The sequence below is a fragment of the Nycticebus coucang genome, chromosome 16, assembly GCF_027406575.1.
Source record: "Nycticebus coucang isolate mNycCou1 chromosome 16, mNycCou1.pri, whole genome shotgun sequence".
Lineage (NCBI taxonomy): Eukaryota > Metazoa > Chordata > Mammalia > Primates > Lorisidae > Nycticebus > Nycticebus coucang.
In genome coordinates this window covers 3929980-3957699 of record NC_069795.1, presented here as the reverse complement: position 1 = coordinate 3957699, position 27720 = coordinate 3929980, and the positions used below count along the sequence as shown (strand labels likewise).

The following is a 27720-nucleotide window of genomic DNA, read 5'->3' as shown; positions in this document are numbered from 1 at the left end:
CTCTCAGCAGCACTGTTAATTCATTTATTTTTTACATTTTAGAATATTAAGCGGCTACAAACATTTGGTTACATAATTGCTTTTGTACAGTTTGAGTCACAGTTGTAAGTGTGCCCTTCACCCAGTGTGCATTGCACCTGTTAGGTGTGAATCTGCCGGTCCCATCCCTCCCCTTCACCTGCTGGATTTCCAATGAGTGTTATTTCCATACGTGCACTTAAGTGTTGATCCATTGGATCCAATTTAATAGTGAGCACCTGTGGTGTTTGTTTTTATATTCCTGTAGTACATCTTAGAACGGTCTCCAGGTCCATCTGGGTCAATACAAGAGGTCTTAGTTCACGACTTGTTTTATGGCTGAGGAGGACTCCATGGTGTACAGAACCACGTTTTATTAATCCACTCACATATTGATGGGCGCTTAGGTCGTTTCCACATCTTTTGCAATGGAGAATTGTGCTGCTCTAAGCACTTGCATATGGGTATCTTTTCTTATAAAACACCTAATAACAAAAGACTGGATGTGACCCCCTTGCTCATCGGAAGAAGCGGGAAGAAACAAACTGAGCTTGTCTCACAGTGGATCGTTGTAGAGGCGGGAAGGGAAATGAACACGTTCCAGGCACAGGAACGGATGGAGCCCACAGATGGAACAATGTTAAGGAGGAGAAATAATTCCTGGAATACATGCCGTGTGACACTGTTTATATTAATTCCCAAAACAGACAACACTTACCAAACTGATTAAGGATAAATACAAATGTGGTGACAATGGAGAGAAAAACAAGAGGATAACAGAATTCAAGAGAGTGACACCTGGGGTGGAGGCCGGGGTCAGAGATCAGGGAGGGGCGCTGGGGCTTTCCAGCGTCACCACAGTTGTGTCACCTCACTGGGGTTGGGTGTGTGCATGTTCCTTGGTTTTTCTACCTCATGTCTCAAAGATATGTGATCTGCATCAGAAAACAAGCACCATCTGAGAACAAGCACAGACCCTGCAGCCGGGCTCCGTTTCAGTTCTGGTTTTCCCGCTTCCTAGCTGTGGTCCCTTGGGAAAGTTATTTTAGCTCTCCGTGCCTCGATTTTCTCATCTGTAAAATGGGTACATTGAAATATGTACCTTATTGGGTTTTGGTGAAAATTAAATGAGTTAATGTGTCTAAAAGCTTAGAATGGGGCCTGAGGCACTGTCATTATCATCACCATCATCAGCATGTGTGCGTGCAAAGCAGCTTGAAATCGAAAAAGAAAAGAAAAGAAACTATGGAAGTGTAAGGAAATGGGGGGCGGAAGGAGGAGTTCTCGCTACATGAGGAAGGCCCTGTGTGTTGTGTGGCTGGGGTCACAGTGTGAGCACACAGGGGGTGCAGGAGTTAGGAGCTGGAGAAGGGCTCTTAGCTGTTAGCCTGAGCCACCAGGGATGGGGGCGGTGAAGACGGGTGGCCACCGAGGGCTTCTGGTTGGGCGTGTCGACTTACTCCCACTGAGGCCGTGTTCCTAGGAGACCAGTGGAGTTCAGCAGGCGTTTCCGGACATTGGTGCCCATGAGCACATTTTGAAGGTGTTATAAATGGGTAGAAGCCAGATCCAAACCCAGTTCTGTCCACCTGAGCTGACTGTGTGCCCGTGGGCGTCCTTCACAGAGAGGACTTGGGGCTCCCAGGGACAGGCACCACATACCGTGGCTCAGACTTTGAGGAGCACTCGAGCTAGCGGTCAGAGTGAGCCCAGAAGATGGTGCTGGGGCCTCTCAGAGAAGAGTTGGGGCCACCCAAGAGTGCCCAGAACCCCTCCCTGTAGCCACTCAAGTTCCTCGAGCGTTTAGTTCTTTGGGTCACACGTATTCTCAGCACCTGTGGACGGGACACTAGCCTGCACTAGGGTCTCACGCAGTACCGTCAATGTGGGCTGTTTCTGGGTCTTATTTTTACTATACTAGAGACGACACAAACTTTTCTGTCCCTCCTGCAGGTGGTCCTCTGCTCCCTGCCATGCTGTGTGGCTGGCATGGAGGCTGGGTGAGGGGTGGGACCAGGGGACACACACGGCATTATTAAGGCCCATCCCTGCTCCCAGGAGGTGTCAGGTGTGGTGGGAAGAGTCACCAGATACCCGAAGGTCTAAATGGCATTCACAGTGGCAGCGATAGCAGCTGACAAGGCCCAGCACAGGCCGCCCTGTACACCTTGCAGGCACTGACCGACCAACCGACCTCAGCCCTGAGGGGAGCTATTATTATCCTTTCCTGGGGCACTAGAGCTCCATAACCTGCCCCGAGGGCAGTGGGATTTGGACCTGACTGGTTTGCCTCAGGGCCTGCTGTTTTGACTCCCCGAGTGGTAAAATGATGAGTCTTCAACTTGAACAAATAGATGTATGCAGTCCCGTTGCCTGGCAGGACCTGAATTCATGGAGGCCCAGATAGGTGAGTTGGTCCTCATCTTATCTTGTCTTCCCAGCAGTTCAGGGATAGGTGGCTATCGTTATCCCCAATTTACAGATGAGAAAAGAGAGGGCTGGAGAGGTACGCTAAGCTGCCAAACGTCGGCTGAGTAAGGACTAAGTATCAGATCTGAGCTGTGGCCATCACCCTGTAAAGTTCACCTGCCTCCAGGGAATTGTGCTTTCCAAGGGTGGGCAGGGTAAAGATGGGATGAGGACAGGGTGGGCGTTCTTGATGAGATGACCTGAACAGCCCAGTGAGGTTGGGAGACCCTGATCAAACCAGCCTGGTGCAAGGGGAGGTTGAGGCAGGAGGTGATGGAAGATGGGCCTGGAAGGGCCCATGCGGGAGGACTTGAGCCCCAGGCTTAGTGCATAGAGCTGGAAGGAGCTCTCCCACCCAGAGAGCTGGGAAGATGCCTAGATCCTTTCCCCTCCAAGAAGACCTCTGGTCCTGGCTGAGCCAGGCAGAATTTGTCCCAGGGCTGGGTAGCCTCCAAGTCCAACTGCTTGGGCTCCAGGCTGTTGTTTTATTTTACAAGAAAAACATGGAACTGGGGCCTGTGTGATGGCCTCATTCCTGCTCTGGAGCAGGTGGGATGGGGGCAGCATCCCTTGGTGGCTCCCTTGGCACGACCTTAGGCTGGTACAAACCCCAGCCATGGAAATGAGGTCACTGCTTCTTTGCTGTCCCCAAACAGTTCCCAGTTCCTGGCAGATGTGGCCAGGCATGGGGACAAGTGTGTTCCCAGAGCATCTCCAGGTCCCCACTGATCCCTGGACAAGAACGAGCTGCCTGGTGCCATTACCTCTTAGAAAAATCTTATTAATGTAAATATTCAGATGAGATCGGGTGTGTTCAGGGTGGTATAGCCATATACATTAATGTAAATATTCACAGAGTGGGAATGGCCAGTGGTCACCAGCTGGGTCCTGCTCCTGGAAGCTTTCCAGACATCACTGCACCCACAGTGCACATGTCCTGGCTTTCTGCCCATCCTTCCTTTTCCTGTTGGACTTTGAACGTGGAATTTGAACATAGTCATTTAACATAGTAGCACTGTGGTGCTGGCTGTCATTACATAGAACCCAGTTCCTCATTATCCGAGTGTGCACAGACCAAGCTTGAATCTGCCGAGTCTGGTGGGGATGCCAAGGGCCCATGGGGGCACAAAGCCAGTTGTGAACAGTGTCGAGTGAGCCTGGCCAGGCAGGAGGCAACTCAGTGACACTTCTGTTGTCCTGTTTGAGAGTCTCACCTGTGGCTCTTTTAAGGGCCTGTGGCTTCTGGCTGGTGCTGTACCATGTTTCTTTGGTGGCCCCAGGTCATTCATCTTGGATATGTGACCCAAGATGGGTCCCTCGAGGACAAGGAGCTGGGAGGGACAAGGATTGGGGCCACTGTTCCTTTGCCTGAAGGTCCCTCCTTACATCTGGGCAGCCACCTCTTGGATCTGCTGGTGGGACGGTGCACCATTTGGGTTTTAACCCCGCTTTGCCACCAGGGTAGGAAAGCCATCAGAGGAAAGCCCTCCTCCCAATGTCACCCAGGCCAGGTGGTGTTGGGGTGAGTGAGGTTCTGGTGTCTGGGGAAGCCGCTGCTTGGGGATGGTGGTGAAAGTGGAAAGAAGTCTCCTGCCAGCAGCTGCCACTGGCGTGCTCTGCACAGTCCTGATGACTCACCTGCCAAGTCCGGGCATGCCTGGACACCACACTGGCATGCAGGATGGGCACAGTGGGTGGGGGGTCTAAAATCCAGATGCCCACTGTAAAGTGGCTGGTGAGACCAACGCTGTTTCCAAGGGATTTATTTGGCCTATTCCCAGCCCTGACTAGAAGGAGGGTGTCTCCAGCAGGAGATACCAGCAGTTGCAGAGCAGGTCAGGGATGGCCTCAGCAAAGGCAGATGCCTGGCAGATCCAGCATCAGACCAGGGAGGAGCCGACTCTGGCTGGGTGGAGCCTCGACCCAGCTGCTGCAGAGGCCAGGGAGGAAGCCCCCCTGGCTCGGCGCCATTCAGCAGGACTGGATAATGCGTGCTTCCCTTCCTCACCCGAAGCTCTTCATGTCCTGCTGGGGACACATGCCTTCCCTTGCTAGGCCCACCTGGCAATGGCAGTTAGTACGCCATGGGCCCCAGGTGAGCCTGTCCTAGAGCGGGGGTTTGGGAGGTCATTCAGCAACCTGATTGGTGCTATTGGCATATTTTAAATAAGAGGGAGGATTTTTTCCTTAATTGTTCTAGCCAGGTTAGAAGCTTGGAAAAAGATCAGTTCTGCTTCTAGAAGTGAAAAAACACTGAGGGAATAGAAAATGTGTCATGCTGACAGGCAGCCATGAGTTATTTCTTGCTGTGCTGGGGCCTCCACTGCCAGGGACCTGATGAACCCAGCAGCCTGTGGGGCGTGTGTGCCAGTGTGTGTGTGTGCTGTGCACATGTGTATGTGATGTGTCTGAGTGTGTGGTGTGTACGAGTCAGGCATGTGTATGCTGTGTGGTGCACATACGTGTACATGGTATGTGTACATGGGTTTACATGGTGTGTGTGCACATAGGTGTACACTGTGTGTGCATGTGGTGTGAACACATGCTGAATGTACATGGTGCATCTGTGTACAGGGCGTGCATGGCACCTAGGTGCACACAGCTGCCTTACTATCTGAGGGCTCCTCCAGTTGTGAATGGAAGGAGAAGGTGGGACATTCATTCACCTGCCTTCCCCGCCTCCAGGGGGTGGGTCTTCCAGCAGCTGCACACCAGTCCTCAGAGGGTGGATGCTGTCTGCTAGCCCCAGGAATGACGGTCAGGAGGGGCTGGTCTGCCTGCACCTGACCTCTCACACCTTCCCACCAGAGCATCCAGAGACCCAACAGTTTCTGTGTCAGCATCAGAGCAGCTCTAAGTACCTGGCCAGGGAGTGCTGGCTACCGGGACTGTGGCTCTGGTGCCCTGTGTGACTTGGGTGAGGAGAGACATTGTCACAGTTAATATCCTGTCAGCATTGTCTGGGACGCCCACCCACAGAGAGGGGTCAGCTCTCATGGTTACAACAGGCTCGGGTGGGCTCCTGTGGTGCTGGGGATGGGTCCCAGGCAGCTCTGTCAGCCCCTCATGGAGCAGCGTCGGGTGGATTCAGGGGCACTGCAGGAACAGGCCCGGCTCTGTGAAAATAACCACAGCGTACAGCAGCTCGTCTGGAAAGCCAGACCTCAGGGCCACTTCCCTTGCTAGTAGCTCATGCCCACAGCTGTGTGGGGCACAGAGAGGATTCTTCACTCACACAGGACTCAGCTGTCCTCTCCTGACCGGAGACCTCTCGGCCTCTTTATCGAGTTACTGGCGCTCTCCAGCGAGTCTCTGCTGTGACCTTTGTCTCCAGTTGCTCCTCCGGCACCTGCCCTTCATTAAGTGCTTCCTGCCTGCCGTTGTTTGAAGACCCTCAGGAGGGTCCAGAGCGCAGGCGGCATCAGGAACTCCCCGGGCTGGAGGCTACACGGAATTCCTCATATGCAGTGTCTGTTGCTAGTGCTCGTGACAGAAGTGGCGGGCTGGTGAGCACACCGGCCGCTCAGCAGGGCGTGTGCCCAGAGTGTTTCGGGGTGGGGAGGGTTGTGCTGGGAGCTGCCCACCCTCTGCCCAGAGCACTTGTGTCTCGTGTCCTGAAGCACATTTCAGAGACAGCACTGACCCTGGGAAGGGATGACGCTGAAAGGTATAGATGTTGGCTGCTTCCCCACTTTGCTTACTACCTCCCAGGGTGGTTGTGCTATTCCAGAAATCAGATCTGTTTAAATTTGTGACAGAGAAGAAGGTCACACTCTTCAGGGTGTAATTAAGCTGGACACAGAAATGCACCTGCAGTCCAGAAAGGGGTCTTTGCACAGTGCAGCGCCAGGCGCTGTGCCGGGCAGTGTCCTATACAGCACAAAGGCGGAGCACACACAGGCTCAGGGGTGTGCCTGCCGGGTACTCAGCAGCAGGGGTGTGCATGGAGTGGCCACACCCTGGGTGGCGATGCAAATGGGCAAAACATGGCTTGTCATCACTTGAACTGTCAGGCAGCCCCTCCAGGATGAGTCGCCCTCCCCTCTGTCACCCCCTTTGTCATCACCCAACTGGCAGGCTATTCCTCGTTCTCAGACCTGGAGAATTATCTGGAGTGTCTGTGCCAGCCAGATCAGACACTCTTTTGATGGCTATGATTTTCACATCTCGTGATACGGGCATTCGTTTTCATTAGCAGGTGAGAATGCCTGGCTGTGTTTCCACCTGGAAGCAAAGAGAAGGAAGCGTTGATAAGACAGTGCTGGGGCCTGGCCACGGGCGTGGGCGGCGGGAGGGCCGGCGCAGTGGGGTTTGGTAGAGAGCATTGATAAGACAGTGCTGGGGCCCGGCCACGGGCGTGTGGGCGGCGGGAGGGCCGGCGCAGTGGGGTTTGGTAGAGAGCATTGATAAGACAGTGCTGGGGCCCGGCCACGGGCGTGTGGGCGGCGGGAGGGCCGGCGCAGTGGGGTTTGGTAGAGAGCATTGATAAGACAGTGCCGGGGCCCGGCCACGGGCGTGTGGGCGGCGGGAGGGCCGGCGCAGTGGGGTTTGGTAGAGAGCATTGATAAGACAGTGCCGGGGCCCGGCCACGGGCGTGTGGGCGGCGGGAGGGCCGGTGCAGTGGGCTTTGGTAGAGTCTTGCCTGACAGAGCTATGAAATTCTCTAGAATTCCGAGATTGTGCCATGAAAAATGTTATCATTTAAAAAAAAAAAATGAGGCTTGGCGCCTGTAGCTCAAGTGGCTAAGGTGCCAGCCACATACACCAGAGCTGGTGGGTTCAAATCCAGCCCTGGCCTGCCAAACAACAATGACAACTGCAACCAAAAAATAGCCGGGCGTTGTGGCGGGCGCCTGTAGTCCCAGCTACTCAGGAGGCTGAGGCAAGAGAATCGCTTAAGTCCAAGAGTTTGAGGTTGCTGTGAGCTGTGATGCCATGGCACTTACCCAGGGCGACAGCTTGAGGTTCTGTCTCAAAAAAAAAAAAAAAAAAAGGAAAGAAAGAAAGAAAAAAAGACACACCCCATTTAAAAATAGTCAATGGTCTGAGTTCATTGCCTGGCTCTTTGTGATTTGCTCAGAGCGCCTCCGTTTCCTCTTAGTGGTCATTGTTTAGAACCAATTGGAAAATCCGTCTACAAACCTCAGTGTGGAACAAAGGAGGCTGCTTCCAGTTGAGGGGAGAGTTTGTGCCACGCTGTGTGATGGCAGACTTGGGTCTGGCCTCACATCTCCTGGAGATGTCACCATCTGTAGCCCTCATGTCATGACCCGTTGGATGTTTCAGCAGGAACCTGAGCACCAGCCTCGGCCAGCACTGGGTTGTCTGATGAAAGGAGCTCAAAACCCCGTGTGCCTCATACCCAGTGGAGTCTAGTATTGGAAGGGGCTTTGGGGAGGGGACTTTAATGATGGAGAAACTGAGGCCAGGACTATCTATGTCCACCGCCTTGCCTGGAGCAGGGCTGGAGGGCTCACCCTGTGTCTCCAGAGCTCGAGACTCACCCTGGGCTTTGCAGTTGAATATGCTCCGGTGCACCTGGTTGCATTTTGGAGTCATGAGCAAGAACGTTCCACTGGAAGATGGGCTCTGAAGTCTGTTTTTCCTCTGGCTCCCATGGGAAGGGGCCACCTGTCAACAGGTGCTCCGAGGACTGCCAATGAAGGCTGTCGCTGGGTGGTGGCCCTGGCAGAAGATTTGTTCCCTAATTAGGAGGCATGGGAGAGGTTTGGGATGCTAGGGGAGGAAAGCCCCTCTGAAGTTTCCTTATCAGTAACATACCAACAACTGCCCCTTCCCGAGCCAGGCTGAGCAGTTAGTTATAGAATTCTGGAGAACCATGAGGTTCAGTGCTCCTAAGGGCAAAGCCACTGTCCTGGCTCCTAGGATTCAACTCCTAGGGGTGAATTTTCTCTGACACCTGCCTCAGCTTCGCCTTCACATCCTGATTCCCCCAAGAGGTTATGCGACCCATGCTCCACTGGCCATCCTCCAACCTCATAAACACCCCACCCCAGGGATAGGACTTACGGGACTCATGTTTCCCAATGTCACTGGTGCTAGTCAAACCCAGCTCCATCATGGTGGAGCAGCCTGGCACCTGCTGCTGTGTCATGAGACATCAGCAGGTTCAGGCGTACCCCTTCATGTAAACAGGTAGCTCCTGCACGACAGCAGTGCTGAGTGGTGGCGACAGACTGCGTGTCCCACAAAGCCTAAAGCTCTCGTGAGTCAGCCCTTTGTGGAAATTGTGTGCCTGCCCTGGGGGCTTAAGCCTTGCCGTGGGCCCTCACTCCAATGACTGTTGCTGGGGGCTTTCCTGGTGGGGCCCTGGGACTCCCATAGAGGATCAAGGACACAGCCCTTGAGGAGTGGGCCTTGTCTTCTTTCCTCAGTGTCACTCGTTTTATTAACCGGCAGGACTGCGGGAGCCATGTGCGTGTAAACCACCAAGCATTTGTTACACACCGTGGCTCAGCAGGGATGTCTGCCCCAGCAGGGCAGCTGGTGGGCTTGTTACTTACCACAGGCCCCAGTTAGGGAAGAGCCAAGGCTGCCCATCCAAGGCCACTTCCACCCCAGACACGCCAATGAGGGATGACATTGGGAAGCAGGACAGACGGCTCATCTCCCCTCCCAGCCCCTGCCAAGGAGCAGCAAAATATTCTTCAGTGGGAAGTAGAATATTAGAGACATCCTGGACCCCAAAACACAGGCGGAAGGTGCCCCCATGCTGATGGCCATGCGCTCGGCTCTTCCCCACACCTGCATCCCTCCCTCCCCCCTCCCCCTTTCTCCTTCCAAAACCAGGGGGGTGGAGGCCCCCACAGCCCCTTGCTGGAGGCCTGTGTTCCTGTTTACTAAACAGAGAGGCGTTTGTGAGGGGATGTCACACGTGCTGATTTTTGTAGTTGGAAAATTGACCTCATGGGTGTGGAGTGCTGGGGAGTGGGGGCTGGTTAGGAGGGTCAGTCTGTACATGATGGTCTCCGGTGTGGGAGAATGTACCCCATTGGGAAAATGACAGGGCAAGACTGAAGTTGGACTCACCACCAGGGTGCAGGTGCGTGAGGGGGGCTGGGGCAGCCCCTCCCCCACTCTCTCTACTGAAGGCCTGAGGTCCTCTCTGCTCTCAAGGACCCCAATCTGTGCCCAGACATACCTTCTCCCCATGAGGCTAGGAGGAGAATGTCCTGCCTGGCCCAGCCAGTCAGCCAGCTGTGGACTGAGTGGACAAAGGCCTCTGCCGGCAGAGCTCTGTGAGAGTGGGGTGACTAGTTTCCTATTGTTTATCCTCAGTGGTGTCTGTGGCATACTTGGCTCCCAGAGAGGTCAGAACACTGTGCTAGCAGGGTGGCATTTGACCTTTGAGCAGCCATACAACAAGGCCCTGCCTCTCTGCAGACGCCCACTTCACCTGGTCCCGCCCGGCCCAGCACAGCCAGACAAGACGCCTTTGTTGGTGTAGCTGGGACCAGTGCTCAGGGTGGTCCAGCTCTCTAGAAACACCTGCCCCTTCCCATCCCAAAGCCTGTTGGACCCGTGATTTAGTCGCTGGCTTATTATTCACTGCAGGTAACCAGGATCAGCCTCCCAAGGGGCTCAGATCCCTTTGTTGTTGAGCAGCCCCAGCAGGTGGCAGGAGAGATTTTGTCACAGGTAGCTACAGGGGGCATCCATTTGGCTTGGGATGTAAATTTCCTAGGGAGGCTGCAAGGGCTTCTTGTGTTATATAATAGGGCTTGAGTCCTCCCTGGAGGACAGCCGATCTTCCACACCTTGGCAAGAACTATTTTTTTTTTTTTTTAGTATATTTTGTGGAATGGAAAAGAAATTGAAGGATAAAGTCAATTGGATAAGCAAAGAGCTCTTCAGATGGACATTGGGAGCCTCCTGGCCACAGCTGTCAGAACATCTCACTGCATCCCTGGGGGGAGCTGCCCTACCCACCCACAGAGTAACCTTGGCCTTTGGTGACCCGCGTGACTTCTTCCCATCCCCTGCTAAATATTTCATGCTATTGCAGAATAAATGCACATTCCTGAATTGAGCTGGCCATTTTGACTCAGTGGGAACACACCTGCTCACAGGAGGAGGTGAGGCAGAGGGGGAGGGAACCACCGGCCAGGGACTGCTCACTGTGTGGCTTTGGCCATGTCATTAACCGACTCACAGCCCCGTCTGTCCTCTGAAAAATGTGGAGGAAGATGCATACTCCTCTCTCGTGAGGCATAAGCAGAATGATGTCCCCTATGCTGGTGTCCTGGACACCCCAGAGAGCACAAGCCCAGCCCTGGCCCTGCCATGGCACTCAGCCACTGCCCTGAGGGAGAGCTGGACTGCGTCACCTGCCTTCTCCTTCCCGGCACTTTTCTGCAAAATGAGAAAAATTGCCCTCACCTACCTAGTCACACTGTAGGTGTTGATGGATACTGGTCTTTCTCTAAGACACTGCCGGCCAGCACAGTCAAAGTGAACGGGCACTGGCTCTGCTTCTGGATGCTTTCCTGAAACATTCTGGGCTGAAAGTGGCTTGACCCAGGAGTTGTCTGTCCAGAGGTGTAGCCTGACCTTGGCAGCAAACAGGAGCTCATGTGGTATTTGGGGAGCTATCGCCAGTCTGAGAAGAGTTCCTTGATCTTTTCATGGACAAAACAGAGTTGTCTGGAGGGAGAAAACAGTCTGTTTTTTCCTTTGTTTTAGAAAAAAAAAGTATCCTGCTGTTTAAAAATCAACACTGTGTTCTCCTTAAGATTCTGAAGCAATTACCCCTGAGAGGAGGGAGGGGCCCTGGTGGCTCCTGGGGGTCATGTTTTCCTGATACGGGGCTTCAGCAAACTTTCCATACAAACGAAATTACTCTGCAGTGAAGACAATGTGCACGGCTTGAATGCTGTTATGCAAGGTTTTGCTGGTGACTTCTGTGCCGTCCACCTGAGGACAGGTATATGCTTACAGGACAAGTTGGGATGTTATCAGCTCCATAAAGACACAAAGCCACAAGTAAACTCTCTCCTTTGGTTAGATCTGGGGTGGGCCAGGCAGGGCATCTGGGCCTGCAGAGGTCCCGCTGAATTCCCAGCCAGCTTGCATCCCACAGGGGTCTGCCCTTTTGGAGGGAGGCGTGGAAAGAGGTACTGAGACTTGGCTGTCCTCTGGTTCCCTTGTGCCAGGAGCCCACCTTCTGCTCTGGCTCTGCGGGTGCCAGCCACTGCCTCAGCACACAGACGTGTGGATTAAGTAGCCAGTCCTGGTCATCTCCTTGTGGAACTGACGATCTCTGATGTTCTCTGAGAAGTCGGGGGAGAGAAGGAGAGGAAGAAAGAGAGGAGAGATTCTCAGGGTTGAGGGGCCCCGTCAGCGTGCTATGTGGGCGATCCCAGGTCCTGTTGGGCCTGTGGGCAGGGTGGGACCAGTCATGGGTCCCTTGGCAACATTGGGAAAGGTGTTGAGGAAGGCAGAGCTGGTCTCTGACCTTGGGGCTGTGTGCACCCGTGGTTCCTGCCTGTCATGACAGGTAGTGAGGGCTGGGTCTGTGCCTTGCCCTTTCAGCCTCCTGCTGGCCCCCAGGCCCCTTGGCTCACATCTCTGTCCTTGAGGATGAAAAGGTCTGAGTGGAGCGTGCTCTAGCCACCTTCTCCTGGGGTCTCCTATGTGAGGGACTTGAAGGGGCTTAGCCCTCAGGCCATCCCCAGCCTTGGGGCTGAGCTCTGGGGACCAGAGCCTGCTTGGCACTCAGGCACTCATGCTAGGGGAGCACCTTCTGGTCCCTCAACCCTGGAAGGGACAGCTTTGTGTCTTTCTGAGTATCCCTGGGGGTCCTCAGAGGCTGCACATGTGCTAGGCAGGGCTGCACCCCCAAAGGCAGGGTCTATAGTGCCTGGGCCCTTGTGGACCTCACCTTGGGGTAGATAAATTCCCTTCTGGAGGCTGTTCCCAGCACAGAAGCCCAGGGAGAGTTCTTGTTCTCTCCAGCATCACTCTCAATGATGAGTTGAACTGTATCTCCTAAAAAGCTATGTCCTAACCCCTGGTACCTAACAGCATAACCTTATTTGGAAGTAGAATCATTTCACATGGAGATGGCTAAGATGAGACCATACTGAACTCAAGTGGCCTCCTAGAGTCCTTATAAGAAGTGGGAACTTTGGACACAGAGTCACAGATGCATTGAAGACAGAGGCAGAGATCGGAGCGATGCAGCCATAAGCCAAGGACAGCTGGGGCTGCCAGGAGCTGAAAGAGGCAGCAAAGAAGCTTCCTGCAGCAGGTTCAGAAGGTGCGTGGCCCTGCTGAAGCCTTGGCCAAGGGCTTCTGGCCTGCAGGGTTATAGGAGGAGACGTCTCGTGGCCTGCAGTGCTGTGCTGGCACAGCCCAGGAAAGTGACATACTCAGGGGCTGCCTGATGGCTCCTTGAGCCTCTGGCCCAGGAAGCAGCCAGAGACATTCTCTCCGCCCTTGCAATCTGTGGGTGTATAGCTTGCCCATCCCTGTCATCTGAGAGAGGGACCCGTGGTTTTCTCAGTCTGGGCAAGGCTCGCCCTCCAGTCTGGCTAAGAGGACTTGCTCTCGGTTTTAATTTGACAGTGGACTTGTTGTGGATTGCAGTATGAAATACAGCCAAGGTGGAATCTGGTTACGCTCAGAGCTTTATGGGCAGCTAGTTTTTTCCCAGCCCCTTATTATAGTGAGCAGCTCCGGGGGACCAGCAGGCAAGTTCCCATCTGCCCAAGTAAGTGTAATGCTGGGGACCATCCACATCTTCAGGAGAGAGACCCTGAAGCTCGTCCCTGAGTATCCCCAGGCGTGCACACTTCTCTGATCCCTTCGGAGGGCTCTGCCGTCCTCCCGCTGGTGACACGCACAGCCCCGCGAGTGCTATTTGGGCCCATTGCTGAGTTCCCCGCATTGTATATTAAGAAATAAAGATTTTCACAGGTCATACAGTCTTGTTTCCTGTCTAGGGTGAGATGCTATAAATAATCTTGTCCCCTTCCCTCTTTCACACATGTTGACTTGGGGACCCTGAGAAGAAATGCAACCTGCCAGTGTCACTTAGGGAATTAACTCCTGAGCCGGTGTCTGTGCCAGGGCCATCCTCGGACCCCACTCGTGCCCCTCCCCTCTTCTCTCCATTCCTCAGAGGCCCTTGTTGAACTTAAGGCTTTTCTGGTTTGATTAATTGACTATGGATTTGCATCCCCTAAAAAGGTATTAGCTGCGTTGTTTCTGCTCAGCAAGCAGCTCTCAGAGAGCACAGGGTCAGTAAAGACTGTGGGGCTCATGCAGGGAGGGGGTGGAAGGGACAGAGGGAAACGCACAGCGGGTCCTTTCTCACGGGACCACAGGTTCTGCCTGGCTGCCTGCTCCCTGTGGGTTCTGGTCGGTGGTTTCCACCGGGGGTTCTGTGCTGGAGTCTAGTCTGGCTGTTCTGGTCTGAGGTCTTGGTTCTGTCTGATTCTGTCTGAATTCTGGTATGGGGCTGGCTGGGTTGGGTCTTAGTTCTGGCTGGGTCAGATCTGGTTCTGATCCAGTTCTTCCTGGGGTCTGGTCCATGTCTGGTCTGGATTCTGGTGTGGGTCTGGCCAGTTCTGATCAGGGTCTGGTCTAGGTCTGGCTGGGCCTGGCTGGTTCTGATCTGGTTCTGATTTGGTCTGCACTGGCTGTTTAAAGTCTACATCTGGGAACCCCTGCATGGGGCTGCTGACACGCCTGGGTGGCCCTTCCCCTTGGGTGGTTTCCATGCTGGCCCCTTCATAGAAGAGCGCAGGGCAGGTGCCATGGGGACAGGAGCCCATCAGACAGGCGGCAGGTGGCCTATCTGTCGTGCCATGAAGCGGGCTGAGCAGAACTCACAGGTGGGTAGGTGGAGCCGGGGGTGGAGATGTTCCTATCAGTAGCTTAGACAAGGGGGCCAAGCCCAAGGCTGTACTGCAGGATGACATCACCAACAGCAACCATCATGCCGGGTGCTCCAGAAACCCAACAAGAGCAAGAACGCTGCCCGCGGGAGTTCCCAGCCTTGGTTTCACACCTGGACCTTGCAGACATACACAGATACACAGGGCCCGTCGCAGACCCAGCTGTCCCAGAGCATAACAGACTATTTACTCGACTTAGTTTCTTAAAAGTGCCACTTGTAAGATTCTTCAATCCTTCCTCATTAGTATAGTGGCGAGTAAAAAAAAAAATCTTCAATCCCCATATCTGACTTTTTCTATGCTCATTTTGTCAAAGTCTCACTTTGTCACCTTTGATAGAGTGCCGTGGCATCACACAGCAACCTCCAGCTCTTGGGCTTAGGTGATTCTTTTCCCTCAGCCTCCCGAGTAGCTGGGACTACAGGCGCCCGCCACAATACCTGGCTATTTTTTTGTTGCAGTTTGGCCAGGGTCAGGTTCGAACCCGCCACGCTTGTTATATGGGCCCAGCACCCCACTCACTGAGACACAGGCGCCACCCAGTCTTTTTCTATACTTGAAGAAAAATAATTCTCTAATAGAGAAGCTCAGCCTGAGTTGGGTCTCATGTCCTCTGCTGGACCCCACAAGGGCCACATGGATAGGAGCCTTCTCAGCTGCAGCCACACCATGCCTGGGTGCCCTGGGAGCCAACACCCTTCCCCCAAGCGAGAGGTGTCAGTGTCTCCAAGCAGGGTAACGTGCAGGTAGTTTTTGCTCAGCCCTGAAGATCAGACCTCAAAGTCTCAGTGGGTCAGTTCTAAAAGTCAGGACCCTCTATTCTTCTACCTGGTCTGTTTTTCCCAAAAGAGGGCTGAACGCTCCCAGCTTCTGCCCTGTCCTATTCCTGGTGTCCCAGAGTTTTGGCCCGTGTGAGCTTCCTTGTAGCTGGTGTTGCCATCTGGTGCCCCAGGCTGGACCCTGCCTGAGGACCAGCCCCAGGTCCTGTCGGGAAAGCCCTGCAGTTGTGCCCCCACAGGGTGGGTGGGCCTGCCCTGGGGCTGCAGGAATGGCCTTTGCAGGTTCAAGACTGCCCTCAGGGGAGTTCGTGACCCGATTTTGTGGGGAGGGGACTCCTAGCAGCAGGTAGTCGGCTCTGTGACTGTGTGTCCTGGGGCAGCTTCAGGGGTATGGGGCCCAGCTGGGGATCAGCTCAGGACTCTGATCCGATGCCAGAAGGAATAGGCAGGTGGTAATGAGCAGGTGCCCTCCATGATGTCGTGTGGGGCTCCAGGGGGTCCGGGTCCCCAAAGCACCCGGCCCCGGGACACAACACCCTGTCACGCTGGGAGCTTGCCCTGTGGAGGAGGGATCCCTGTTGTCCCAGCTCTTCCATTCATCTGTCCATGGAGGGGAAGCTGTGCGGGGCACGAGGCTGTTCTGGGGTTCCCCATCCTCCCTCCGTCCCCTCTCTCCGCTCTCCAGGCTACATGTTTGCAGCCATCCTCACTCACTTCCCGGTCACAGGAGCTGGATCCGTTTGCAGCTCTGAGCTACCCCCACGTCTTTGTTCCTGTGCTCCTTTTCCCACCGGGATGATACTCTTGGCCCTCCCTGGGGCGACAGCCGCCCTCCTCTCTATAATGAGGCTGACTTGCAGGGCCACTAGCTTCCTGCCTGGCTTCCGTGCCTCTCTGCTGCTCTTAAACAAGGCCTCAGGGACTCTAAGTCCAAGTTAAGGTGGCATCTGATGACAGGGTGGAATGTTCAGGAGCCCATCTCTGAAAGACAGGAAGACAGCAGGGAGAGCTCTCCCCTGGGCCAGGGCTTTCAAAACATGCAGGCTTGGGTGCCTGGCAGGGCCCGGGAGGAAGTCTAAAACTAGGGGTCACTAAGCACCCTTGGCTTCCTGTCTGGTTAGGCCCCTTGGGGCTTTACATGAGGGCACTAAAATGTACTTACTGACTCCTGACCATTTACCATTTACGGGACATTCCGATCTGACACCACACTGAGAAATATCTCTGAATTGAGAGTCATTATCAATGCATCCGGTTGCTTCTATTTTATTCTTTATAGCACTTTTAAATAGTCGACTTGAAAAAAAATTAGTGTGGCTTTGCTTGGGGTGTGTAGCTTTCTCCTTTTTATAAAACTCTCAGACGGAGACTTGGCAGAAATTCTAAAGCAATTTGATGTGGCTGCAAAATGTTAATCTCTTTTAATTATTAATCAAGGAATTAATAATGTATTGATTAATTATAAAGTGATTATTTATAAATAAATTATATATAAATAATTTATGCTTATATCAACACATGAAACAAGTACAGTATTTAATTAATACAAGCGTGTGTGTACCCGGGGTGGGGGGACAGCCCAGCCAGTGGTGCAGCCCTGGGTGAGGACCCAGGGTCCACCTGACATCACTTCCTCACCCTGCAAGGGGCATGGTGGAGTCCCCACAGACTAGATAAGGAAGGGGAAAGTGCTCTGTGAGCCCTAAAGCATTGCACACAGCTGGTAATTATCATTATTATAACCTGTGAAATGCGTGGAAGAAGTAAACTATTCTTGGTAGAAAATTAAGATACAATGTTCGTTTTCTTGCTCAGAACGCAGTGCTTTATATCCCAGCATGAAGAAAGCTGCCTTTGACCTTGGTTCTGTCATCAAGTGTACTTGTGTGTTTGCATATTTACTGTGTTGGGACAAACCAAAATGAATCCTGTGACAGTGACAAAATAAATGTGATCTGCTTTTTGCAGGATACAAGACCCTTCTGAAAGGAATTTCTGGGAAATTCAGCAGTGGAGAGCTGGTTGCCATCATGGGTCCTTCTGGGGCTGGGAAGTCCACACTCATGAACATCCTGGCGGGGTACAGGTGAGCCACCTTGCACGGGGAATGAGTTCTCACCCAGGGCTCAGGCCAATGGCATGAGCAGTGGAGGGACTTCAAGCAGCCCCATTGCCCCCGAGCATTCTGTGGGCCACAGGAGTGGCCTCTAAGGTTCTATACGCACAGGCTACTGAGGAAAATGAGGAAACAGGGCCCAGGGAGGAGAGTGACACTGAAAGGTCGCACTTGCCGATGGCCACATGAAGGGTGGTAGCAGGTGCTCAGGGAGGGGTCATGGGCAGAGCAGGCACCACTGCACCCAGAGTGAGCTCAGCCTTTGGGGATAGGAAGGTCAAGGTCAGGTGGCTGGATGGCGGGGTGGGGGGGGCACACTGAAAGAACAAGTGCGAATCAAGCAGGAAAGTAGAACGAGGCATTCTGAGAAGAGAGTGAGAGCTGCTGGGCTGGGCTCATGATGCTGCTGAGGACTTAGAAGTCCAGACACCACAATCCTGGTGTTCCGCCCCATGCCAGTCATTTGTGAACGATTAGAAAATAGAATCTTTAGAAGCATTTTTAAAAAGTACTTTCTTAAAGCCAGTTCCTTTCACTTTTTATGGGTCCTATTTGCTAACTTTAGTAAATAATAATATAAAAATAATTGCATTTACTGAAAAAAAGACAAATATCACCCTTTTTCTTTGGAACTTCTGAAATTACTCTTTAATGCCAGAAATTAGGGTTTCAAAAAAAGGTCACTTCTGACAAATTCCTGCCTGTTACATTCGTATCTAAAGGTTAAAGCCAAATTCTTAACACCCAGAGTCACGAGTGGCTGGAGGAAAGGGGGCACTTTCTCTGGGGGCTGCTGTTTCCCCACACATTAAGCACCCATCGCTCCCGGCCGCCTCAGGGGGTGCTCAGGCCTTCTTGGGGCTCAGGGCAGCCCAGGATCATCAAGATTCCAGGGATCCAGGAGAGCCAGGTGGTCCTGGTCTGTTCCCTAGAGGAAAGAAGGGAGAGAAGGGCCAACTTCATTTGGCCCAGAGGTGTCACAGGCCAAATGAAGTTGGAAACCAGTGTGACTCCGTCCGTCCTGGTGATTCTCCCAGGCCTCTGTCCTCCATAGCATCCAGGGGTAGGACTGGAGCGGCCAGACCCTCAGACACACGGGAGGGCAGACTGCCTGGGTCGATGCTTTTGGAAAAGTTGCAGGAAGGCAGAGATGCTCAGCAATAGCACAGGAGCTCTCAACCTGCCCACTCGTCAGAGAGGATTCTCCTGGGTGGGGAAGGGCCACCCACTGAGTGGGGCCAGGGCCCAGCACCCCCCTCTGACCCACCTGAGCCCGAGGTCCTGCTGGTGCTCCTTCCTGGAACTGACTGAGGGAGTTCTCTGCCCCTGGCTGCGCACAGCAGCATCCCTGCTCCCTGCGGGCCTTTGTTTGATGGGCAGAGAAAGCGCAGCCGTGACACTGGGCGCAGACATGGCGACCACAGGGCTCGTACACACTCTTCTCCCCGCGGGGCACTAGGTGTTGCTTCTCCCTCCAGATTGCCCTGGTGCTGTGTAGCTCCTGGTCCCTGTGTGCCCCTCAGCAACGCTGTGGCCATTTGTTCAGCTGGGAAGTTTCAGGGAGAGAAACCCCCCTCCCTGCTCCCCTTCCCAAGCGCCCGAGACAGAGGAGTAGAAGGCCAGGAAGGCCAGTGACAGCTTCCCTTCTCCTGGCTCTGCAGGGAGACTGGCATGAAAGGGGCCGTCCTCATCAACGGCATGCCCCGGGACCTGCGCTGCTTCCGGAAGGTGTCCTGCTACATTATGCAGGACGACATGCTGCTGCCTCACCTCACCGTGCAGGAGGCCATGATGGTGAGCTGCCCCCCCAACCTGGCTGTCCCCCACCTGCCCTGCATGGGGCCATCTGTGTGTGGTCAGCACCCTCCCCCAAACCCTGATCACCTGCAGAGTTTTAATGCCAGGCTTGCTGTTTTGACAGCTTCATCAGAAACAGACCCCTAGACTATGAGTTCTGAGGGACTTTGTTTGGTCTAATTCTGAGATTATTGACTCAACTGATGTGGGTGATATTTCCAGGGCAACCATAAGCCTACCCCCACTCTAGGCTCCGGGACCTTCCCTCTCATCAACCGTCCTTGAGCCATCCTGTGTCTTTGGCCCAAGTCCCAGCTCACCTTGGTCAGCGCTTGGCAGTCTTATCCCCTGATTCACTTGCCTGCCAAGTGTGGGGAGAAAGCCAGCAATTGCAGAGCCCTCCTGGGTCTGCTGTATGTGCACAGAGCCTGCACAGTCACCAGGCATGTCATCTCAGCACAGTGCACGTGACACGCAGCTTCCAGGAGATAAGCAGTGAGCCCAGGGTCACCCAGCTGCAGACCTCTTTGACTCACAAGGGGCATCTTTGATTGCTGGGTCAACTACCTTGCCCCACTGTTGTTTGATCTCCTGCAGCCTCAGTTTCTCCAACTACAAGATAAGGCCAGGCTGGTTGAATATTGAATGGGACAGTATGGGGACAGTAGGGATGGACCCCGTCCTCCTTGTTATTACACTTGGTCGCTGTTTCTTTACACTCCCAGTGCCTCTCCTGTAGTGGCCTCACTCGCATCCTTCCTGGATACATCCAGTATTTGTGGGGAATTAAAAAATGCCTTCACCCTTCCGGGCTACAGAGGTGTCCAGGTGGTGTCCTACGCAGAATCCTCCTATGTAGAGGACTTCTGGCTGTGCACAGGGGATATCCCAGCCATGTGATGTCACTCTGGGCTTCCAGGCCTACTTTTTAAAAAGGCCCAAGGGTGACCCAGACCCCGGACCTAACTGTGGGCAGGGGAAGCCACTAGAACACCTGTCATGGAAAGGAGATCTGCGCATCAGTCTGCAGGTCACAGCTTGCTTTGTGCAGTGAGCTGTTTGTTTTTCTGCTTTCTCCTTGTCTGCTGCAAAATAGAGTCCCTGGCCTCCGTGCCCCTCCTGGCACCTCAGGGGACGTTCTTGGCCTGTTCTGGCAGCCGTGCAGTATTTCATGAGAGGGCAATTCCAAGGTGTCCTCAGCTCAACAGAGAGAAGCAGGTTAAGTTTTTAGATACGTGATCTGCCTCTCACCTGCTTTGTGGTGAAACAGAGAGAGGGCCCTGCAGGGCTGTTCTCACTTGTCCTGGACGGTACTGTGTGTTCTGGAGACAAGGGGACACCTGTCCATGAGGCCAGCCCCCCCAGGAGGTGTGGCTGGGCAGCTTGGACTATCTATCTGGCGTCCAAATGGGCGATCAGGCCGGGCGTGGAGGGCTCACGGGGAGTCTCCTTTGTCCTGATGGTCACTGCTCTGAGTATGCAGTAAACCTTCCCTTTATATACCCCTGTTGATTCCAGGTAACCTAAGTTTAGACTCTGCTATGAAATACATCTATTTCAGAATTAAATTCAATTAGACTTTGATTTTTAGAATTTTGTAATGCCTTTAGAAATACTTTGACCCCAGGTTCCTGGTCACCTGTGGGATGATGTCATCCAGCGGCAGTGGCTGAGTCCTCACTGCATGTCAGACTCAGCTGTGTGTTTTTATAGGCACTCCTGACCCTCCTGACCATTGGGCAGATAGGGAAGTGGCAGTCAGTGTTGCAGGCAGGCAGCCGGCCCTGTCCCACCCCAGGGCCTGTGACCTCTGTGTCACTCTCCCTTGCTCTTGAATCTGTCATTTGATCCTTGCAGCAACTCCACTAGCTACTGAGGAAAACAGGGTTTAACCCATGAGGAAACTGAGGCTTCTTGTTTGGCCAAGGCCACAGCAGAGCCAAGGATGGCAGTGGGTATTGTGACGGCAACTCAGGGTTTACCAGACAGGACAGGGGCCCAGCACATGGTATCTCCACCCACAAAACAGTGCAATAACCAAAAACAACATCCTAACGTGTAGACTTGCCAATTTCCATGGTATAAATACTCTCTGTGTGTGTAATTTCAAGCTGCCAATGGTTTAGCAAGTGTTTAGTGAAATTCCTAAGTATACACTGTCCCAGCCCAGGCAGGACTGGGAGCCCCTGGGGCCTCTAAATAGCCCACATCTAACTTTTCTCACGGTACAGCAGAGAATTCAGCTGAGACAATGGAGGCATCCCGGACACATACTGCTCTCCCCTCGTTAAACCCCAGGATGGGAAGTGCAGGCCTCCTTGGGTTTCAGTAGCCATCATGTAGCTCAGAGAGCCATGAGGCTCTGGACCTGGGGGTATGAGGCTCACCCTGCCAACAGCCATCTGTTCTGTCCCTTCACCAATGACCTCGTCCCCTGCAGGTGTCAGCACATCTGAAGCTTCAGGAGAAGGATGAAGGCAGAAGAGAGATGGTGAGTGGGATGTTTGGGGCCACTGTGGTCCAGAGTGTGCGCTTTCCTTTGGAAAGTGCATACGCAGGGACGTTTCGGTACTGGGTTTTGCTTGTTGATTTGTTTCCACCAAGCCTGCTGGGGGAGGGCAAGTGCTGTCCTGGGGTGTGTTGTGGCTGCCAAGAGACCAAGAGAGGTGGCTCCAGTGCATAAGTCACAGCTTTGATTCTCGGGTCCAGGAGTCAGGACCCGTGCTGGGATGGTGGCCTCAGAGCACAGGTGGCCAGAAGACACCAATTTCAGGGCCAGTCTAGGAGTGTGGCCCGTTTCAGTGATTAATATGCTTTATTTTAAAATGTTCTTTTATAAAATACTAACAATGAAGATACTTAATCATTCGTTTAAAAATAACCACCCTCCACCCACCCACACTTGGAAAAAGAAATTTGGCTCTTACATGCTATTAACCGGCCTTTAAAAAAAAAAAAATAAGTAAGTTTCCAGGATGACGAAGACTTTCTAACCACTTTTCCCACATTGTCTGGCTCCCTAAGCCCTCTGAAGCGGGGGTTGGGGGTTGCTGGGGCCACATTTCGGGTGGAGATGATCAGGCTATGCGTTCACACACCCCCCAGGGGTGCTCAGCAGTGCTGGAGGGGCTATCAGTAGGAGATAGAATTTGGTGAAATCCCCCTTATATAATAGTATCTTGGGCTCCTAACGCTCTTACAGAACCACATCGGGGCTGAGAGCTCGGGAGGTGCAGGGTGCGAGCTGCAGGTGCTGGTGTGTGGTGTGGGTCGGATGTGCTCAGGGAACATGGGCAGCGTCTCCATCCCATCCTGTCACTCATGATAGTCACTAGTAAGCACATTCACACTACTTTGGCCTGGGAAAAAAGTCTGGACAACCTCAGGGTTGTCCTTCTTCTCCTTCCTGTGCCCCTTAAAACTCACGGAGTCTAACCCACGTCCTGGGGAGCACAGGCAGAAAGATCCCAATTTCTGAGAGAAGTAAACAACTCCTCGTTGTGATGGAAAATATTCTGTGTGGGACTTCTCTGTTCCGAGATTGAGAAGACGACGGACAAGTGGAACGAAAATAGAGAGTGTGGGCAGCACACATTTCCGTGCCGTCACGGGGCAGGGGGACAGGGGGTGTGACTTTTGTACAGACTGAAAGGAGAGACCCCCTGTGCACAGCTTAGCTTGGATGTCAGACCCCTGAAGACCCCTCCTGTGCCCACCGCCTCCCGCACCTGGGTGTCCATCATACCGTCCATTGTAGGACTGTGTTACAGGCTGAGCCCCACTACTGAAGTTGGAACCCCAGAACCTCAGAATTGGCTGTATTTGGAGACAGGGTCTTTAATGAGGCGATTAAGTTAAAAGGGGTCATCAGGTGGCCCTAAGCCAGTGTGACTGGTGTGGTAAGAAGAGGTGAGGACACATGGACACTTGTCCCTCTGGGATGACCCTGTGAGGACACGCCAAGGGGAGACAGCCTCAGAGAAACCAGCCCTGCCACACCTTGGCCTCCAGGATTCTCCTCCTTGTGAGTTCCTGGGCCATGTGGATGACCTCATCTCCCCAGAGGAGCGACTGGACTGGGGTCAGCTCATTTGCGCCACCAGAGCAGGGGCCTGCACTACGGGGTACCCTATGGGGTGGGGACAAAAGCTGGGCAAATTTGGAGGGAGGCTGGGATGGTGGCAGCTGACATGGCACCTGCCCTCCCCTGGGCTTCTAAGAAGATGCTGGGGCTGTAACTGGCCGCGCCAGCTCGGAAGTCTGCCGCCCTCACTGTTTCCTGAGCCAAAGCCAGATCAATACTCTGGGACAGGCCGGGCGGCTCCACGTACAGGGCACCCACTGGCCCCGTGGGGGTTGTAACCACATTAGGCAAACACCACACCTTGTTTGGCCCTTGTTTTCAAGCCAAACCTATTTACGAGCACAAAAGTGACTTGGTTCCTGCTTCCAAAGGAACCTGGCTTGTGCCCTTGCAGGAGTTGGGTTTGCAGTGTGGATTTAGCCGTGAACAGTGGCACCAAGTCCTTACGTTGGCCAAGTGCTGCGCCAGGCACTTAGCATCTGCTATTTCACTAATCGGGCATGGCCTCCTGTGTCCTGGAGAGACCTGACCAACTGTCCACTCACATCCACCCATCCATCAGCTCATCAAGCACAGTAGAGCCTCTGCAAGGTGCCCACCCGAGGGACTGTGACAGACTGGCCAGGATGTGGAGTGGTCAGCATGAGGGGCTAGGCCTCCCGTACTGACATGAACATGTGCTTCATATCCAGTCTGTGAGAATGAGGCCAACGGGAGGGGGTGGTCAGTGTGGGAGGTGGTCAGCTATGGAGACTTCACTGTATTTATTGGATGTCTTCTCACGCTGGGCTCTGGGGAAGGCTCAGAGGTGAGGCATGTGCCCTGGTCACTAGCAGAGGTCAGGTGGGGACTCAGAGCCCCAGTACCCTGGTCACCAGCAGAGGTCAGGTGGGGACTCAGAGCCCCAGTGCCCTGGTCACTAGCAGAGGTCAGGTGGGGACTCAGAGCCCCAGTGCCCTGGTCACCAGCAGAGGTCAGGTGGGGACTCAGAGCCCCAGTGCCCTGGTCACCAGCAGAGGTCAGGTGGGGACTCAGAGCCCCAGTACCCTGGTCACCAGCAGAGGTCAGGGGGGACTCAGAGCCCCAGCGCCCTGGTCACCAGCAGAGGTCAGGTGGAGACTCAGAGCCCCAGCGCCCTGGTCACCAGCAGAGGTCAGGTGGGGACTCAGAGCCCCAGTGCTGTTTCTCCCCTGGGCAGTGCTGTTGGGAGGTCCCGGCCCCACCAGGATCACTATTATGCACACACTGCCTACCCATGTATTACCAGACAGCCTGAGGACCAGGTATAGTGTGTCCAGCAGGGTGGGGGCAGCCAGCAGGTCTTCTACACAGGCCCTGCCTGGGAAAGGGTAACACCCAATGGCAGGAGGTTCCTAACTGGGAGTCTGGTTCCACCATCCTCCAGGTCAAGGAGATACTAACAGCGCTGGGCTTGCTGTCTTGTGCCAATACACGAACCGGGAGCCTCTCAGGTGGCCAGCGGAAACGGCTGGCCATTGCCCTGGAGCTGGTCAACAACCCCCCAGTCATGTTCTTCGATGAGCCCACCAGGTGAGCCTGAGCCTTGGGGCATCTGGACGAGCCCCCTCCTCTGCTTGACAGCTTCCAGGTCAGGTTTCCCCTGCCTCCCCACCCTCCATTCTGAGATCATTAGGCAGAGGGGCTGATGCCGCCTCCTGTTCCTACTCAGGACCTCGTCAGCTCAGACCTAGGCCGTGTGCTTGGTGTGGGGAGATGGCTTGGGGGAGCCGTCCCTTCATGGCGCATGTGTCTTCCCATGGGAAGGGGCCAGGGACCTGGTGTTAGCACATTCAAGGCTCAGGAAAGCAGGAAGGACCTACCCCCTTCACATTTAGGGGGCCCATTGGGAAACACTGCCCTGGGTTCCTGGCTCCAGTGCCCATGAGCCATGGGTCAAGCTCGCTAGCTCCTGAATGGGTCCTGTGTGGTCAGTGACTCCCCACTGCCACTCCCCGCTCCAAATTCCAGCTGAATTTGACAGTGACCTGCGGCCTTCTGCAGGGAGGACACATCTATTTTGTTCACTTCACCCGGCACAGGGCCTGGCCCGCAGTGGGCGGCGCTTATACAGCTCGAAAAGATAGTTTAGGAAAAGTGACCACAATGAACCCTGAAAGTGGCACCTTGCAGGCTGCCTGCTCCAGGAGAAGCCAGCCTGGGGGTGGCTCAGCACTCACTCATTCCACGTCCTGTCACTTCAGCATCAAGGAGCAGGAGGCAGGCTGGGATTTGGGGCAAGAGCCCACAGTGAGCCTGGACACCCTGCACTTCTGGGAGATACCAGCGTGTGCATGGAGATGTCTGCCGGGTAAAGCCCGGCCCCGGCTGCTCCAGGACCTCCCTCTATGCAGCGACGTCCCCATCACCAGGCCCCAAATGGGGTGAGGGGCCACATTGCTCATCTGGGAGGCGCCACTGACTGCTTGGACTCTGTCTGTGCCGATGTCTCTGTTGAACATAGATGTATCCCTGCTCCCTTCAGTGACACTGACTGGGATTCCTCCATCCTTTTGAGGAATAAAATGTGGCACATAGCCCCACTATGTGCCCTGCCATGGAACATTAAAGCAAACAGGTGGAGCAAAGCCTGGCCTTGGGGACGGGTGTGACTCCCGGAACCTGGAGGATCTGGGGCAGCAGCTTGTCCCTGCCTGCTGCCCGCAAGCATCTCATAATGTCCCTTGCCTTGTAGTGGCCTGGACAGCGCCTCCTGCTTCCAGGTGGTGTCCCTGATGAAAGGGCTGGCTCAGGGAGGGAGGTCCATCATCTGCACCATCCACCAGCCCAGCGCCAAGCTCTTCGAGCTGTTCGACCAGGTAGCAGCCCAACCCCTCCCACCCTGGGCCACCTGCCATGTTTCCATTGGCTGCAGTGGAGCCAGAGCCTGGGGGCTCTCCCTGCATTTAGCTTGAGAGGCCTTAAGTGTTACGTTTCATGAGACTTTGGGACCCATTTGCAGTGCAGGTGGTGGGGGAGTAGAATTGCTAAGCAGTGCCCTCTCTGCCCCTGGTGACTCCTCCCTGGTACATCACTAACATCATGGGACTCATCACTTCCTCCGCTAAAAGGATGGGAAACACATGTTTTACAGAATTAAATGACAGATTACATTTGTGCAATACCATCTGTTTTACAAATTTTAGCTTTCAGTATTAATATGAGCAAAAATAGTCTCAAAGGCATGAAATGTGTACAGCTCCAAAATGTTTTTCTGAGCAGGTAGTTAGTGTTTTTTTTTAAGTGCAATATGCACATGTAATAAAATGATCCCTGGCCGCATGACCTCTGTCTGGGCTGACTTGCTGGGGCTCTCCCTGTGGGCTTAGCGGGGTCCTGAGGGAGGCCCTCAGGATAGGATGGCGGGATGGACTGGCCCGTGATTGACGGGTGGGGAGCTTCTGCTGCTGACCCAGCAGGCAGGCTGACGCTTTTTGTCTTCACGTTTTTCCAGCTTTATGTCCTCAGTCAAGGACAATGTGTGTATCGGGGGAAAGTCTCAAACCTTGTACCATATTTGAGAGATTTAGGTCTGAACTGCCCAACCTACCACAACCCAGCAGATTTTGGTAAGTGGCACCCTGGCCAGTGGGAAGGGACAGAAGGAGCTTCACTTCTCTCTGACGGCCACTTGACAGTTCCACCAATTTCCTAGAGCAGAAAAGAGGCTTCCCTTCCTTGAGATATAAACATGACGCCAGCCTGTCCCTGCCCCCTGTCTTCACGTGGCCTCCTCTGTCCCTCTAGGACCTAATCACCTTGTCTCATGAGGACATCAGTCAGTGGCTTTGGGGCCCACCCTAAACCTGGGATAACTCAACTCAAGATCCATGACTGGTTACCTTTGCAAAGACCCTTGTCCAAACATGGCCACTCGCTGAGATTCCAAGTGGCCATCCCTCCTCTTGGGCCTCTCATAAAATATCTGGTCACATAAACTTGCAGGGCTCCCTGTTTTCTACAACATCATCTCCCAGATGGTGTCCCCAAGACGCTGTTCATGAGCAGCCCATCTCGCTCACAGGAAGTGGGCTATGAGTGGAGGGACGGAGGGCGGTAAACAGAGGCAGTGACACCAGGAAGGGAGGGTGTGAGTGTGCCTACAGCCCCGGAGAGTGTCCGGTGTGTCGTTGTGTGACTGTTCATGAGACGTCAGTGAGGGATGCTGCTGAGCAGGGCAAGGGAAGTGAGAAATGGGAACCTGGAGGGAAGATGGGGCAGGGGACGAGAGATGAGGCACTTGGGGATGCAGGGACGCCGAGAGGCCCTGGAGTCTGAGGGTGTGCCCTCCCTCAGCACCGTCTGAAGGGTGGCAGGTGTGAGCAGCCAGAGGCACACCTAGGCTGCCTGGGGTGTATGGGCAGGGTGCAGGTGGTCGCAGAGCACAGTGTGTCCTGGTTTACAGCCTGATGCTTGGGAGCCCTGGCACCAGTGAGGGGAAAGCAGGGAGCTGGTTCTTCCAGAGAAGAGTGCAGAGCAGAAGAGTCGGGGCCAGGGAGCTTTGGACGTGAGAGTTAT

General features: G+C 54.1%; 1 protein-coding gene across 2 annotated transcripts in view; it reads left to right on the top strand.

Annotated features, from left to right (window-relative positions):
- The window catches only part of ABCG1 (ATP binding cassette subfamily G member 1), a 64425-nt gene that overhangs the window by 25914 nt on the left and 10791 nt on the right, over positions 1-27720 (top strand). For both annotated transcript variants that reach the window (XM_053565106.1, XM_053565107.1), the window contains exons 3-8: positions 17156-17273; positions 18965-19097; positions 21541-21591; positions 24590-24735; positions 25898-26021; positions 26657-26771. In XM_053565106.1, the coding sequence (XP_053421081.1) occupies positions 17156-17273; positions 18965-19097; positions 21541-21591; positions 24590-24735; positions 25898-26021; positions 26657-26771 (687 nt within the window). The remainder of the gene's footprint in view (positions 1-17155; positions 17274-18964; positions 19098-21540; positions 21592-24589; positions 24736-25897; positions 26022-26656; positions 26772-27720) is intronic.